Source organism: Panulirus ornatus, chromosome 57 (assembly GCF_036320965.1).
Source record: "Panulirus ornatus isolate Po-2019 chromosome 57, ASM3632096v1, whole genome shotgun sequence".
Classification (NCBI taxonomy): Eukaryota; Metazoa; Arthropoda; class Malacostraca; order Decapoda; family Palinuridae; genus Panulirus; species Panulirus ornatus.
The window spans coordinates 28,804,931-28,819,983 of NC_092280.1; the positions used below are offsets into that span (position 1 = coordinate 28,804,931).

The 15,053-nt window shown below is 41.0% G+C and overlaps 1 protein-coding gene across 3 annotated transcripts in view; it reads left to right on the plus strand.

Moving 5' to 3' along the window:
• LOC139766367 (uncharacterized) overlaps nt 1-14,589 on the plus strand; it is a 184,472-nt gene extending 169,883 nt beyond the window's left edge. For 2 of the 3 annotated variants that reach the window (XM_071694902.1, XM_071694901.1), the window contains exons 7-8: nt 3,088-3,283; nt 14,322-14,589. In XM_071694902.1, coding sequence (XP_071551003.1) covers nt 3,088-3,283; nt 14,322-14,449 — 324 coding nt within the window. In that variant the 3' untranslated portion in view covers nt 14,450-14,589. The remainder of the gene's footprint in view (nt 1-3,087; nt 3,284-14,321) is intronic. The other variant, XM_071694903.1, reaches the window with a different exon arrangement.
• Nucleotides 14,590-15,053: the final 464 nt, after the last annotated feature.

Here is a 15,053-nt window from a genome sequence, read left to right on the forward strand (position 1 = left end):
CTCCTGTCAACACCCGTCTGTGTATCAACTTCAGGGTTAAGAATGTCCACATGCAGTCTGGACCTCATGAGCACGGAGCCGCCTCCCTTCCTCACATCCATTATCCTTTCCATTTCATTAACGGAGCCAACAGTGGAGCTTTTTGGCCAGTCTGCCCTCGAGCGAAAATGTGGCGCAGGTGCCATCCGTCAGGTAAAGAAAACGCGTTTCCAAAAAAGCAAGAAAGGAAAAAAAAATGTACAGTAATTGTCCTGGGTTGGAAATGTTATGAATGGGAAATGTGAAGGAGAAATGTTTTGTGGAAGAATGTGGGAGAACGAAAGTGTGTCCAAAGAATATGTCAGACAAGAAGAGACGTAACTCTTTCTATTTTTTTCTTTATGCTGAAAGTCATGTCAGGAAATTTTCATTGAGAAAATATTTACTGAAAATGAAATAAGCCCACTGTATATATATATATATATATATATATATATATATAGATAGATAGATAGATAGATAGATAGATGTGTGTGTGTAACGTTTACCTTTCAATTTTTTTATTTGTATGTGAAAAGAAACTAGGTTGGCACTCATCATAGGAAACGAGTGACATACTTTTGAATATACAGAAGACGCCTTTTACAGTAAATTGGAAGCGTCGGGATTTGAATATTACTGTATTTTACAATTTCATTTGTGGAAGGACCAAAATGATTAGATTCATCGTGTTTAAGACTCGGATACATTGCGTTGAAGGCTTCATCAACAAATGGAAGAAAATAGGGAAATACAGAAATATTTTAACAGCTATATAAAACTTCATCGTCTTTAAGAAATATTTAATGGCCAGCTTGGAATTGCAAGTAATAATTAGTCTACTGTTTACCTGTGTATACGGAGCAGGAAATGTGATACATTTATATGATCAAGGGACTGTGTGGAGGGTTTCATATATAGTAAGACAAACACTGACAGACCCTCATGAAAAGTTTTATTAGTATTCCAACAGAGTTACTTTGGAAGGTTTTATTATTTACTCAAAAATCAAAAGGGCAGCTTGATTTTTTTTTTTTTTTCGCAGTATACCTTACAAGGGTAGGGCAGGGGGTAGCAGGCAAAGTTTTATTCATAGTTTTACTGACTCCGGGGCTGCAGTTAAGGTTTTATTAGAAGTTTTACAGCCTCGGAGTTGCAGGAAAATTTCACAAATAGTTCAATAATTTAAAAGCTATTGAGGACGAGGAGAGAGGGGGGGGGGGGGGGAAAAAAGAGAGGGGGTTTTATCAGCAGTTAAGCTTTATCCACACCTCTCCTTGAGTTTACCAAAATAGTGTAGCATCCATGACCAGAAGAGAAGGCTTCAACAACAGTTTGAAAAGCCGAGCACGATCCACAGGTTCATTATTAAGGAAGGTGTTGCATAGTTGAACGGATATTGGCAACTGTGTGAACCTGTGGTGTAGGTCAAAGACTAACTGTAAGATAATGGCCTTATGTTCCGTTATGCTTTTATGATTATACAACGAAACAAAAATGATGGAAAATAGATAACAGAGATAAAACATTAAAGATCATAAAGTTGAGTAGATTTAAATTTGATCTATGAAAAACATCTTGGACTATAAAACTTGAATTTTTATATGTAGTAATTCGGTTTCACCCTTAAGCAAACATATAATCATTCCTGATGTCTTCGAATGTTTGAGCTACTTAATAGAATTTGCAAATTTTATTAATATACGGAATTATTTCCTTGTTTTGTAAGCGCTTAATGAAAGTTCTTATTTTCGTAGTTGATGTGATATGCTTTCACGACGTTAATGATCACGTCATAAAGTTTATTTAAAGGTTAATGTAAAGCTTCCATTGGTACGTAATATATGTTTTGATAGAATTATTTTTCTTTAGGCGAAAGTGAAAGTTTAGATGTATTATATTACGACCACATTCGCCGGTTGCTAAACTCGGGTTATAAAACCTTGAACACTATTATATCATTGTAGGTTTTCATTGTTATTCGTGGAAAGTTTAGAGGCGCGTCGGAAAGCAGTGGTAGTAGGGTTTTGCCATCACAGCCTGTTTGGACGGGAGTTCGAGGATAAAGCCTGGAATGTTGGGGTTGATATGATTTCTCCTTTTTCCAGATTGAACTTCCTGCTTTCTGCAGTGAGGACACCACAAGTCTTTGCACCGTTGGGTCTCTGTTTTAAAATATTAAGATTTTTGGATGAATGAATTGATATCGTTATGTATCATATGAATAAGAAAAACTTTTAAACTTTCATATTGTTCAACAGTGTTGTACCTAGGTCGAACCTATGGCTATACTATTATTATTTACTTGGAAAATTCTTGTGTTTGTTGGCTAATTCCGTGATGACCTCATTCTAAAGGACCCTCCTTTAGAAACCCTTCCCAGATTCCTCAACTCTTTAAAACCCGTCCCTCCAGTCAGCAATCAAGAGAGACATTCATATTCATAGTTTAACCTGCCGAAGGGAAAGAGACGAAGTCTTAACCCCCCTCCCTCTGTGAGTTTCCACCATCTCTTAACTAGAAGAGGCATCACCGTCTCTTTCGAGGACCCACTTTCATTAGACTATATAATTCAGAGGAAGGATTTCCACACGAGTTCACCCGGCTCGTGTGTGGGGGGGAGGAGACGTAGCTCTGGACCTACGTGAGGGAATTGGTATGATTATCATTCATGTAGTATTATCATAGTCCGAGACCGAGATGTGGGGAAATGAAAAATACCGGAACAGACTTGGTCGAAGAATGTTGTGAGGTGAAAGAAAACGCAAACTGTTGGCCTCTTGTTCCATTATATGTCATTATTCTCGCACTGATTAAATTTCTTTCTTAATTTTTCGTGTTTGTGTATCAGTATCCTCATAGCTTTCTCAAGACTCATCCCAATCTTCCATACCTTCGTGAATGTATGATAACTTTCATCTTAATCATCATATAAATTCAAATTTTTTTTCAAGCTGTGAAACGTAATTGTAAATGGTAAATATTCCTCTCGCATGTGTAGACACGCATCCTCCCGATCTTGCCTTCTCATGTTACCCTCCTCCACTGTGCCTTTGCTCCTCCCGGCAGGTGGCCGCTGCGGGTGGGAGTGTGCGGGCGGAGTGTCGCCTCACACTGGGGCCACACCAGCTCACGGCCAGCACCACCATCACCGTCAGGAGCCGTATAGTCTCGTACATAGACAACTACCACGCCTCAGGTGGGTCCTGGGGGACCCCCGCCCTACCCACAGACGGGTCTCGGGGGCTGCTTACTCTCTATACAGGTACGTCTAAGCGATTAACTGCGACCTTGTTCTACAGGTAAGTTCCTAGGGCTGCCTGCCCCTTATGTAAAGGTAGGTACGTTCCAGTGCTGTCTGTCCCTTATACTGCTAGGATCTGGTAGGTTACCTTCCAAAGGGTACGTTCCAGGCCTGTCTATCCCTTATACTGCTTGGATCTGATAGTTTACCTTCCAAAGGGTAGGTTTAGATCATATCGTGTATAAATAGATAAATACCAAGGACTGTCTACCCCTTTTTTATAGGTAAGTTCAAAGGGGGCTACATGGTTATCTTGAGCACGAAACTACCCCATCTATAAGTGGGATTCGCTAGCCAGCTGTATTGTCCTTGTACTGCTCTGTATTACCCTCTTATCACCAAGTATCGAGAGAGAGAGAGAGAGAGAGCCACCTTTATCTACGGTGGCTAGAAGAGCTGGCCCTTCTACAAGAGGGTAATGGATCCGTCTCCTCCCGCTGCAGGTGGGTGCTAGGGAACTAACTTCCCTACTACAGGTGGTTTAATGGGGGCTAACTACACGTACAAAGGGTGGTTGTTAGAGGCTTTGATAAATTGGCTACAGGTAGGGATTGGGGTCTAACGACCCATACTACAGTAAGGTACTACGAACTAGCTACCTCCCTACTACAAGAAGGTACTGGAGGCTACGTGCCCCAAAAGCACAGATGAACAATCATTTGGTTCCTGGTTTTTCAACAGATGTGAAAATGTATGAAACAAATTCACTCTCGGCTCTGCCCTATTCGATGGACAGTGAGCGACGTAAACACCCGCTTTACAAATGGGACATGCAAAATTAAAATTCCCAGGAGAGTAATTCAGTCACTATTTTGAAAATTATATGTATCGAGAGTGAATTCTCACTATTCAGCGATACAAAACTAATATCTACTTTAAGTGAGCTTAGTCTACGATCTATTTTTATCAATTTTGTGATCTTGTAGTCATGATTACGTAAAAATAACGGATGAAAACGGGAATGCTAAAGCTATAACTACATCATTTTGCCAAATAATCATTCTGTGATTTCCAGTTGGTTATTCTATTCGTAGAGTCCATTCTAAGTGCATAATCCGTACCTGAATAGGCTGGCAGATCGAATATAAAGCCCTCAGTAAAGCAGGTTATTCGGTTCCCCCACAGAACTCATCGAAGCTGGAAGATCTCCCGATTAAAAGATCCCTCCCGAAGAAGACCACCACCTCCTCCTCCTCCTCCTCCTCCTCCTCCTTGCAATCTATGTCCTTACGTGGAACTTCTTGAAGTCGCTGCTCGGGCAGGGTGTGGCCCGAGTCATAAGGTAGTGTACCCCAAGGAGGGGAGCCCGTTCTCCCCGTTAGATATGAAGAAGCCCTTGAGCTCGATTGGATCCTCGTCCTTGACTATGAAGATATGATCCTTGAGCAAGACGGTGCGGGTTCTAACCCTAACCCATGTGACCTTTGGCTTCTCTCTTGGGTCACGTTAAAAGCCAGGTGTCGTATCGTCCCGCACAAAGGCCCATCCCGTGGTGCTCGGGGGGTAAATGACCAGTTATAACACTAATGGTTCAGACAAAACTAAGAGGTAGGCTGGTTTTCGAGGTGGGGAAGTGTTCGCACTGGAAAGCTGTTCGCCAGTGGGGCTCCGCCACCCACTATCGCTTAGCTAAGAATGCAGAAGAATCAGTACAAATGTGAGGGAACTGTTTCACGTGTTTTCATTTGTCTATTTTTTTTTTTTTTTTAGCATTTTCCACATCGGGATTATGTGATTAGTTATGTAGATCACTGGTGTGTGTGTGTGTGTGTGTGTGTGTGTGTGACTGGATGAAAGAGGAATCGATTTGTTAAATTCACCTCATCTCTCTCTCTCTCTCTCTCTCTCTCTCTCTCTCTCTCTCTCTCTCTCTCTCTCTCTCTCTCTCTCTCTCTCTCTCTCCTTAGGTTCTCGAGTCCAGACCTCTTTCACTTCCTCCCTTTTTCTTCTCACTTCTCAACTTTAGTCTTGTCCCTTGCCTCCTCCTCCTCCTCCTCTTCCCCTTCCTCCTCCTCCTCCCCCTCCGTTCCATCTCGACTGCACTTTCCAATATTGCCAACGTCTCCTCCCCTCCTTTATTATCGCTTGTTATCTCCTTGAGGTAGTACCCACGCTTGGGGTGGGGCGAGGGTCGCCCTTCCTCATGGGGTCGTCGCTGTCCTTCCTGGGAAACCGTGCATCACCTCGCCCCTCTACTGTCCCTCCCGCTCAGCCTCCATCAGCCTCCTCCCTCGTCCCTCCTCCTCCTTCTGTCTATTCTCTCTGTCCATCCTCCTTCACATTTCCCTTCCTTTACGTTACCCTCCTTCACACTACCCTTCTCACCCCCCCCCCCCCTCACACTACCCTCCCTTACGTTCCCTTCCCTCACACTACCCTCCTTCACATTTCCCTTCCTTTACGTTACCCTCCTTCACACTACCTTTCTCACCCCCTCACACTACCCTCCCTTAAGTTCCCTTCCCTCACGCTACCCTCCTTCACACTGCCTCTCTCTCTCTCTCTCTCTCTCTCTCTCTCTCTCTCTCTCTCTCTCTCTCTCTCTCTCTCTCTCTCTCTCTCTCTCTCCCTAACGTCCTACACCGTAGTAAACTAGAGTATGAGAGCTAACTTCTCCCATGGCAAGGGCTCTCACACCGTGCTATAATCCGGCCACCTCGTCTCTCTCTACCCCAGGCCACCAACATAATCCCTGGGCGGCGTTAACGTCGGCCTGGGGCGATAACCTGCCTTACCCTGCCGCCCGCCGCCCCCCCGTAAACTGTGGACGTCACCACTCTGCCTCCTGGTGGTGTTGGGGAGGAGAGTGACGGTGATGGGGAGAAAAGACTGGTGGAGGTGGTGGGGAGAAGACTGATGGTGATGGAGTGAAGACCCATGTTTTGGGGAGAAGACTTGTGGTGATGGGGGAGAAGAACAGTAGTGATAGGGGTGAAGTCTCGTAGTAGTGGGGAGAGAATTCTGACTTGTGGTAGTGGTAATAGGGAGAAGAAAGGTTGGGGGTGAAGATAACGGCAGGAAAGCAGGGGTGATAGACTTTCGAGATACGGCGGGGAGTAGGGAAGAGCAGAGGTGCAGAGAGAGAGAGAGAGAGAGAGAGAGAGAGAGAGAGAGAGAGAGAGAGAGAGAATTGATTTTAGGAGGTCGTCGGGGAGCAGCGTAGGTCTTGGGCAGCTGAGAATAGGGTTGAGGTTAGGAGGATAGGATGGAAAGGGGGCGAGAAGAAGAGGAGGAGGATAAAAGAAGAATTTTACCTCCCCACTGAAGCAAGGTCGATCTTGTTGCCAGATCATACATCTTTGGACCTGTTTATTGCCAGACTTCCCGATTTATGTCCGTATTTGTTTTGTCAGAACGAATCATATATGGACCTATTTATTGCCCCCCCAAAAAAGAAATTATTTAAGGTACTATTTTTCTCCAGAACTAGTTACATATAGTCCTATATGTTGCGGAAACTATTAACTTGCAACTGTCTGTTGTTAAAGCCACTCATTTATAAGATCGAATTAACTCTACCCCGAATTAAGACCTGGATTAATCTTGCTCGCCCAACTATCTGTTGCCAAACCCATTCGTCTATAGTTCTGTTCGTCCATAGACCCACACCATGTTCGGCCCTGTTTGTAGCCAGACCTACTCATGAATACATTAATTGTATAAGTCCATAAAGTCATAACCCTTTGTTGGCACAACCTCTCATTTACGATGATTTGTCGTGTAAACTTTATGAATAATTTTAGTTTTCCAAGGATGACTCAGGTATCATCGTATTCTTTCCTTTGATAACTATTTTGTTCGACGTATTGTGAATTGTGTGTGAGGTAATTTGGGTATACAATATCAAAAGCCGCACAAGATGTTAGCCCGAGGTCTTTGTGCACTCACATGGAAAATTAATTTTTCTCATTTAATGTTGAGCAGAAAATGTTTGCTTTCCAATGCATCTGGATGATAATTGTCTTTGCCGTCATGCATGTGGGACTGTAATTTTCGTAGGCAACGAACGACCCATGAAATATTGCAATTTCAAATACATACAACTTATGCTTATCACTGATTTCATAACTTATTCTAACGTATATTTTCACTTGTATGTATGTATATATATATATATATATATATATATATATATATATATATATATATATATATATATATATATATATATATAGTAATTTTCAACCCTGATATAACACGACCTTCATTGTTATGTTCCTACGTTTTCGTTTCGCTTCGGATAAAGGCACAGAGCACAACACTGACAACAAACAACGTAATCCAACGCAGGTGCTTACGTGGGGATAATACCTGTTGCCTCAGGCACACGCCAGCAGCTCACCTCGATCGCCAATAGCTGCATCAGATCGGAATAATGGAGCCAATTGATATGCAGTATTCCTAGTCAACAATGTTGTTTTAGCACTGGTTTCCCGGAAAGTGATTTGCATACCGCATACGTAAAGAAAGGTGGGGTGGGAAGGGAGGCCATTGGTGATAAGCATTAAAGGAAAGGTTAAGGCGAGGTCAGAGGTCAGGATGGAACGACGTGTGTTGAAATTAGGGACGGAGAATAGAATGAAATGAAGAGGTGTGAGCACGGCGCTGCAGACAACATGGTCGCCAGTCGCTCGAAGCTGGGAGGAGCCACGGTCCTGGAGGACTGTCTGTTGGAGTGAATTACCATAAATTACCGTCATCCAGGTATGAATACTGCAGTTGACTATGGCGTCCACTGGCGGCGCTGCGCGCTTCCCCGTTGTTGCTGTCGCGACGTCATGATGTTAATATTCAATGTTCGAACAAGAGCTGTTTACTCAGCAACGGCTTCGTAATGTTCGAAGGCAACCAGGTTAGAACTGGTAAATGGTGTGGGGGTGGAAAAGATTCGCCAAGTTCGGCCTGCCTGGTGGCACTGGCTGTTGTCAGTGACAGCCCATTCTCGGGTGTGCCATTACTGGCACAGGTCGGGTAGGTTTGTGGGTGTGTGTGTGCTCGGAGTGCCATTAGTGGCACAAGTCGGCCCTTTGTGTAACTACAGTGTTGTGGACGCTTAGGAAGATGTGTGTGTTGTGCAAAATGTGATGAATTGATTCATCCCCGAATGAATTCGCGTTGAAGCTGAGTGATCACTTTTTTGATGATAAGAATAATGAGTAATATTTAATTACAGTGATGGTAATATCAGTAGTAAGTAACACGATAAGTTCCCAAGTGCACTTTCGTGTAATGATGTGATCACTACACGAAAGTGCACATGGGAACTTATCGTATTTCATTTCCCTCTGGTTAACAAAGGAATTTAATTGATCACGCGCTCAATTGTGATCTCTTCCTATATATATATATATATATATATATATATATATATATATATATATATATATATATATATATATATATATTTATTTATTTATTTATTTATTTATTTGTTTATTTGTTTATTTATTTATTCAAAGCTTTCATTCGGGCGAGACGAACAGATACCAGCTGCACCACAAAGTAATCTGCCATCTCTTACAACGTTCTGCTTTGTTATTTCTTGCCTCTCTCCGGGCACGCTCGTGCCATAATATTTTTTCTATATCAAAACCATCCGTGAAGGCCTATGTTTGTATACCTTTTTTCCACAACGTTTTTTTTCAGAATGTTGAAGACTGAATAGCGTCGCAGGTGGAGTGACGCGGGATTAACCACGCCGTAAACCTCAGCCTGTGTCATCAGACGATGGGAGTGCCAGAGCTTCCTGTAATAACCCTTCATCAGCGCGAGACTTAAGGAGGAAATTATCTGAGTTTATGGTTTAATATGATTATTAAGTCATAGAAAACGAGAACGTAGTGGACACCGCGCCTAACGTCTCTTCATTCTATATCCGTCACGCAAACCTCAGATTGCCTAAACATTCAGTGGATTTTTGAGGGTTTTTTTTGTACCGAATTTGAGTTAAGTGTTAAATTAGGCTTCGTATGGAGAGTAGGAAAAAAAGAATATTCGATGTAAGTGACTGTGTGTGTGTGTGTGTGTGCGTGTCTGTGTGTGTGTAAATGTTCGCTAAGACTAAGCGTAGCACGGGTCTTGTCAGTGACAGCTCGTTCTAAAGGAGCCATTACTGGAACAGGTCGGGCGTGTGTGATCGGGATGCCATTATCGACACAGAATGGGGCCCTTTAAGACGGACGTGTTTGTAGTGTTAAAATGTTTAAGGTTTGATATTTGTAAGGGGGGTAACTTATTAGGTATTTGATGATGGTGGATATATTTATTGTTAGACTGTTTCCAGGAAATTAGACCAGAGTTCGGGTAAATGAATATTGACAGGTTAACCTTTCTGTAATGGAAACGTAAGAAGAAGCCCTTTAGATCCCCTTTGCCTTCCTTTTTGCCACAGTGTAGAAAACGTCTGTCCTTTTTTAATAAGACGAGCAAGTCTGGAATATACCACATAACGACGTTTATGATGTCTTTCTCCTCTCACTCCAGTACCTTGGACGCCTCTGCATAATGTAACTGCTTTACAGACTTAACTCTTCACTTTTTGTGTACGGCGACGAAACTTCTTATTGTACAAGCAGCTTCAACCCTCGAGTACAATGGCTTTAGTTATCGTACTTTCAAGTCGTCATTTATACTCGTGGGCCACCATCGTACTCAAAAGGTTAAGATCTTCGTACTCTTAGGTGGTTAGGGCGTCGTGTTCATTGGAAAAATAAACCGCATCGAATACTAGTTTAGTATAAGGTTCCAAGGCGTTTATCCTCAGCATTAGGGCTGGTTGATTACTCGGGTGTCTAACCTTGGCTGATTCGTATGGGTGTGTGTACACAAGGAAAAAAAAAATAAATACATACACACAAGACAACGCGGACGCAAAACTCTCTCCCTGTAACGCACAAATGATAATCAAATTACGACACCTCAACTGCCGCAGTAAACACGTTGCATTTATTACCCAATCTCATGTAGTTATGAAATAATGTGTAATTATTATTTACAAGCTCAGACCTGCGTAGGACGGGATTATTTTGCAGAAATCCATGCACCTCCTCTCTCTCTCTCTCTCTCTCTCTCTCTCTCTCTCTCTCTCTCTCTCTCTCTCTCTCTCTCTCTCTCTCTCTCTCTCTCTCTCGTGTGTACTGTATGTCACTTAAAGATATATGACGGATGGCAAAATTCATTTGCAAAAGGGCAACAAGAAGATGACAGGAAAATCTTTGGCCTTGAGCTTCCTTCTCCCAAACAAATACAATCCAGAGATGGTGGAAGTGTTGTTGTTGTTGTTGTTGTTCTTACGGTTGTGCTGCTGTTGTTGTTTTTATGGGTTTTTTTTTCTGCTACTGTGGTTTGACGCCACTGCTGTGTTGCTGGCGTTAATGTATTTTTCTCTTGTTGTTTTCGGCTGTTGTTAATTCTGTTGTTGATGACGTTAATGTATTTTTCTCTTGTTTTCGGCTGTTGTTAATTCTGTTGTTGCTGGCCTTAATGTATTTTTCTCTTGTTGTTCTCGGCTGTTGTTAATTCTGTTGTTGCTGGCGTTAATGTATTTTTCTCTTATTGTTTTCGGCTGTTGTTAATTCTGTTGTTGCTGGCGTTAATGTATTTTTCTCTTGTTGTTTTCGGCTGTTGTTAATTCTGTTGTTGATGGCGGGGCTTTACCTCCTCCTTGTTGCCTCCGCTGTAATATCTGGTTAAAATAGAATTATTAATTATGTTCTCAGTAGCACTCACCCATTTCTTTGTACCTTTGTTTTCATTTAACATTTACACATTAAAGTATTATAGACTTGCCGAATCAGAAATTGTCAGTAAATACGATTGTAAATATTCCTCAAAAATTCCGTATTATAGTCAGAATTTCCGCTTCTTTGCAATGGCGTTTTCTCCCTGGCCCACGTTTTCTACTTTACTATTTTTGTAATTTTTCTAATCCTCAATATTCATTAATCTTCGAGGATTTCCTTCTAGTGTCAACTATTGCAACCCCAATTTTCTTTAACTGTCCTTCTTCCTCACTCTTTTTCGTATCTCTTATGTGCATTTGTTTATTTTTCTTCTTTTTAGGATCTCTTTTTGATGTTCATAGTCTTCTCAATTTTCTTTCGTGTGTGTGTGTGTGTGTGTGGATTAGTACTTTGCTCATTTCCTGTTGTACCTCTTGTGTGCGGCGTTCCATGTTGGTTCTTGTTCATTGTTTCTGTTGGTTCTTATATTCAGTGTTCTTGGGTTTTGTGTTCGGCGTTCCTTTTGGTCCTTTTGCTCGGTGTTCATATTGGATCTTGTGTTCAGTGTTTCGACTGGGTCATGTGTTAAGTGTTTCTACTGAGTGTTATATTCGAATGTACAGGACTGCGATTATTGTCTATCAACCTCTTAAAGGATCATTAAGGCATGAATTGTTACACATGTCGTACTTATATATATCTACAAATGATGGTTTGCTTTATATGATATGTTGTTGAAATGAAGAGTTCTCAACGGCTGGTAATCCTATAGCTATGATACATACCAACAGCTAAAGGCCATTGAGTGGAAATCATACTATGCTATATTTTTTAATGAGTCGCCAGGTCCAGCAGACCTGGCACGGGTTCTAGTCCTGTAACCGCCCAGTCTGCTGGTGTATTGGTCATATTTTGTGAGCTCCTTAGTCTTCCAAAGCTCCATATTCTCCTTAGTTTCGATGTTGTTTGTAGAATGGCTAGGCCTTATCTTTTGACGCAGACCCCTTCCGTACTTCCTTCTTCTACGTCCAGGTGGCTAAAGTTAAATGATATTCTTTTTCCCACTATTAGCTGGAGGGACGGATTATGGGAGTTGAAGATTTTAGGAGGGGTTTGGTGAAGTACTCTTGGGAGTGTGGTGAAGAAGGAGAGGTACTCAGGTAAGGAAGGAAGGAAGGAAGAGGTCTTGGAGAAGCCGACCCAGTTGTTCTAATGTCAACCATGTATTACATCACGTAATGGTCGGTTGGTTAATTGGGGTTAAGGCTTATCGATTGCCAGGGGTCATTAAAAGCCGTCAACTTCAAGTTATAACCAATATCTGAATAACCGTGAATACTTCCCTCTGGTGTCCAAATTATTTTAGGACCCCCTATAAGAGAGCATAGATGCCTAACACCAGGACTTTTCTCGAAAAAAAATTTCAATCAAGGCGACCATCAGAATGATAATATATAACCTTTGATGTAATAACATTTATAGTTATGACTCTATGCACTGCTACTGCTGAGTCCAATGTTTAATATTGTCCCTAGATACTAGTGGGGTCCCTTCCAATATTTCATCTACCCATCTCCCTCTTTCATTATTGTCGTTTCCCCTCTCCTGTTCCTTCGCATATAATTTCATCATTTCCAAGTAAACATTTCAACTTTGACTCTCTACCTGGAATATTGATGTTTGCAAATAAGTTTCTGGCAACTTTATATACATTTCATTATATATATATATATATATATATATATATATATATATATATATATATATATATATATATATATATTCCTTAGTCCTTTTGAGGGGTAACTGAAATACGTCTCTCACATATTGATGTTGGGTGCCAAATGGGGCAGGATATTATTCTTTCTTTCAAGTTATTCCACTCGAGTTACAACTTTGCTGAACAGGAGAAATTTGACCCCCACGCTTAATGGTGTGACATTTCTTTATGCTTTGTTTGGTTGTCACGAAGGAACCAGAGGGGGTTATGTAAGGTAATATATATATATATATATATATATATATATATATATATATATATATATATATATATATATGTATATACACACACCAGTTTGCTCTACACGTCTTGCCTAGGTGGCGTCAGTAACAGACAACTTAGCCTTTAAGAAAAACATCGTCTCATAGAACCTTAAGTTGTTTGCAAGCTTGTTCTTTTCTCACTTGTTCCATGGTTGTAATGTATGTAATTCTTTACATCTCTCTCTCTCTCTCTCTCTCTCTCTCTCTCTCTCTCTCTCTCTCTCTCTCTCTCTCTCTCACACACACACACACACACACACACACACACACACACACACACATAAAACCAGCCCTTTCAACGTCTTCCTATCCTAAAGAAGAAAAAAAAGAGGCCTTTGTTGATATAGCGTCCAGAGCGGCCTGTCCCAGCGAGAGGGGAGGGGATGGGGGGCTTCTTATCAACTGCTCTCGCAGCCCCGCCTCACTCCTGGCTGTGTGGGAGCTTCTTATCGTACCCAAGTATTGTTTGCCTCCTCCACCACATCGGCTGCGGTGGGGAGGGAAGTTTGGCCGGCCCAGGACGCTTTCAGAGCTACGGTTAACATGACAAACTTGCTGATTCCCCACCAACCGTTTTGTGCTATTTACATATCACGTCTTCAGACATATTTCCTGTGACCGTGAGGCAAAACTATATATATATATATATATATATATATATATATATATATATATATATATATATATATATATATATATATATGATGACATAAGAATCGATTTGAAGGATGTGAAATTATTTATGAGTTCAGGGAGATGGAAGACTGGGGAACACGACTGAATCTTGTATGAGGGACAAAGAAATCGACTTAGAATCGAATAACAAGTTTTTGTGTCGCCTGGAACTGTGCCATCAGTGGCCGAGGACGAGACAGCCCCTTGTTTTATCGATGATATCTGTTGTGTTAGATTCTTAATTCTTTAAACAGCCATACATGAAAGAAAATGTGCACACACAATAATATATATATATATATATATATATATATATATATATATATATATATATATATATATATATATATATGCTGTTTATTTTACATATATGACACTAGTATCGGAAATCTAAGTGCATTCTGATATATCAAGTTAGTCTGTGACCGTACAGTTGATATCATCATAGTATATTTACAATTTCCATGTTTTCGCATACTGGTTATCTTTTTGTGGTCTTACATGAATTAGTCTTCCCCATCGTACTAATAATTTTCTTTTTTCTCTCCGTTTTCTGTCAGGGTCACGGCGAGCATCTTCCACCAGCTCCGCCAGCTGCAGTCACCCGTCAACCTTCATGATTCTGCTGTTCGCCATCAATACAGCCACTCTGCTGACAATGACCACCACCACCACCTCCTTGCTGTAGCCTCTCCCACTGCCACCAACACCACCAACAACAACAACAACCACTCTAAACACCTACCCACCGTTGTGAGAAATAATCTATCTGCTTTGTAGACAGTCGTCACCTGTTGTATTCATTGACCAATAAAATTGCATCCAAAATGTAGTTTTTATACTTTCCACAAATTATATATATATATATATATATATATATATATATATATATATATATATATATATATACTATCAGAGTCCAATTATCCACCCAAAAGAGACCAATATACAACATTCCCTCACTGGCTGTCCCGTGCCAGTAATGGCATTCGTAACACACACACATACCGACCTGTGCCAGTAATGGCACTCCAAGAACGAGCTTTCACTGACAATTGCTCATACCAACCCCTGGGGTTGGTCGATAAATTGGGTACCTAGCTGCTTATATATATATATATATATATATATATATATATATATATATATATATATATATATATATATATATATATAGTGTGTGTGTGTGTGTGTGTCACCGTTAGTTTATTCAAGATCAGAGCAAAATACTGGAAAAGACGTAAAACTTTGTATATAAAAAGCAGGTACGTGGCAATAATGAATACTGTAGT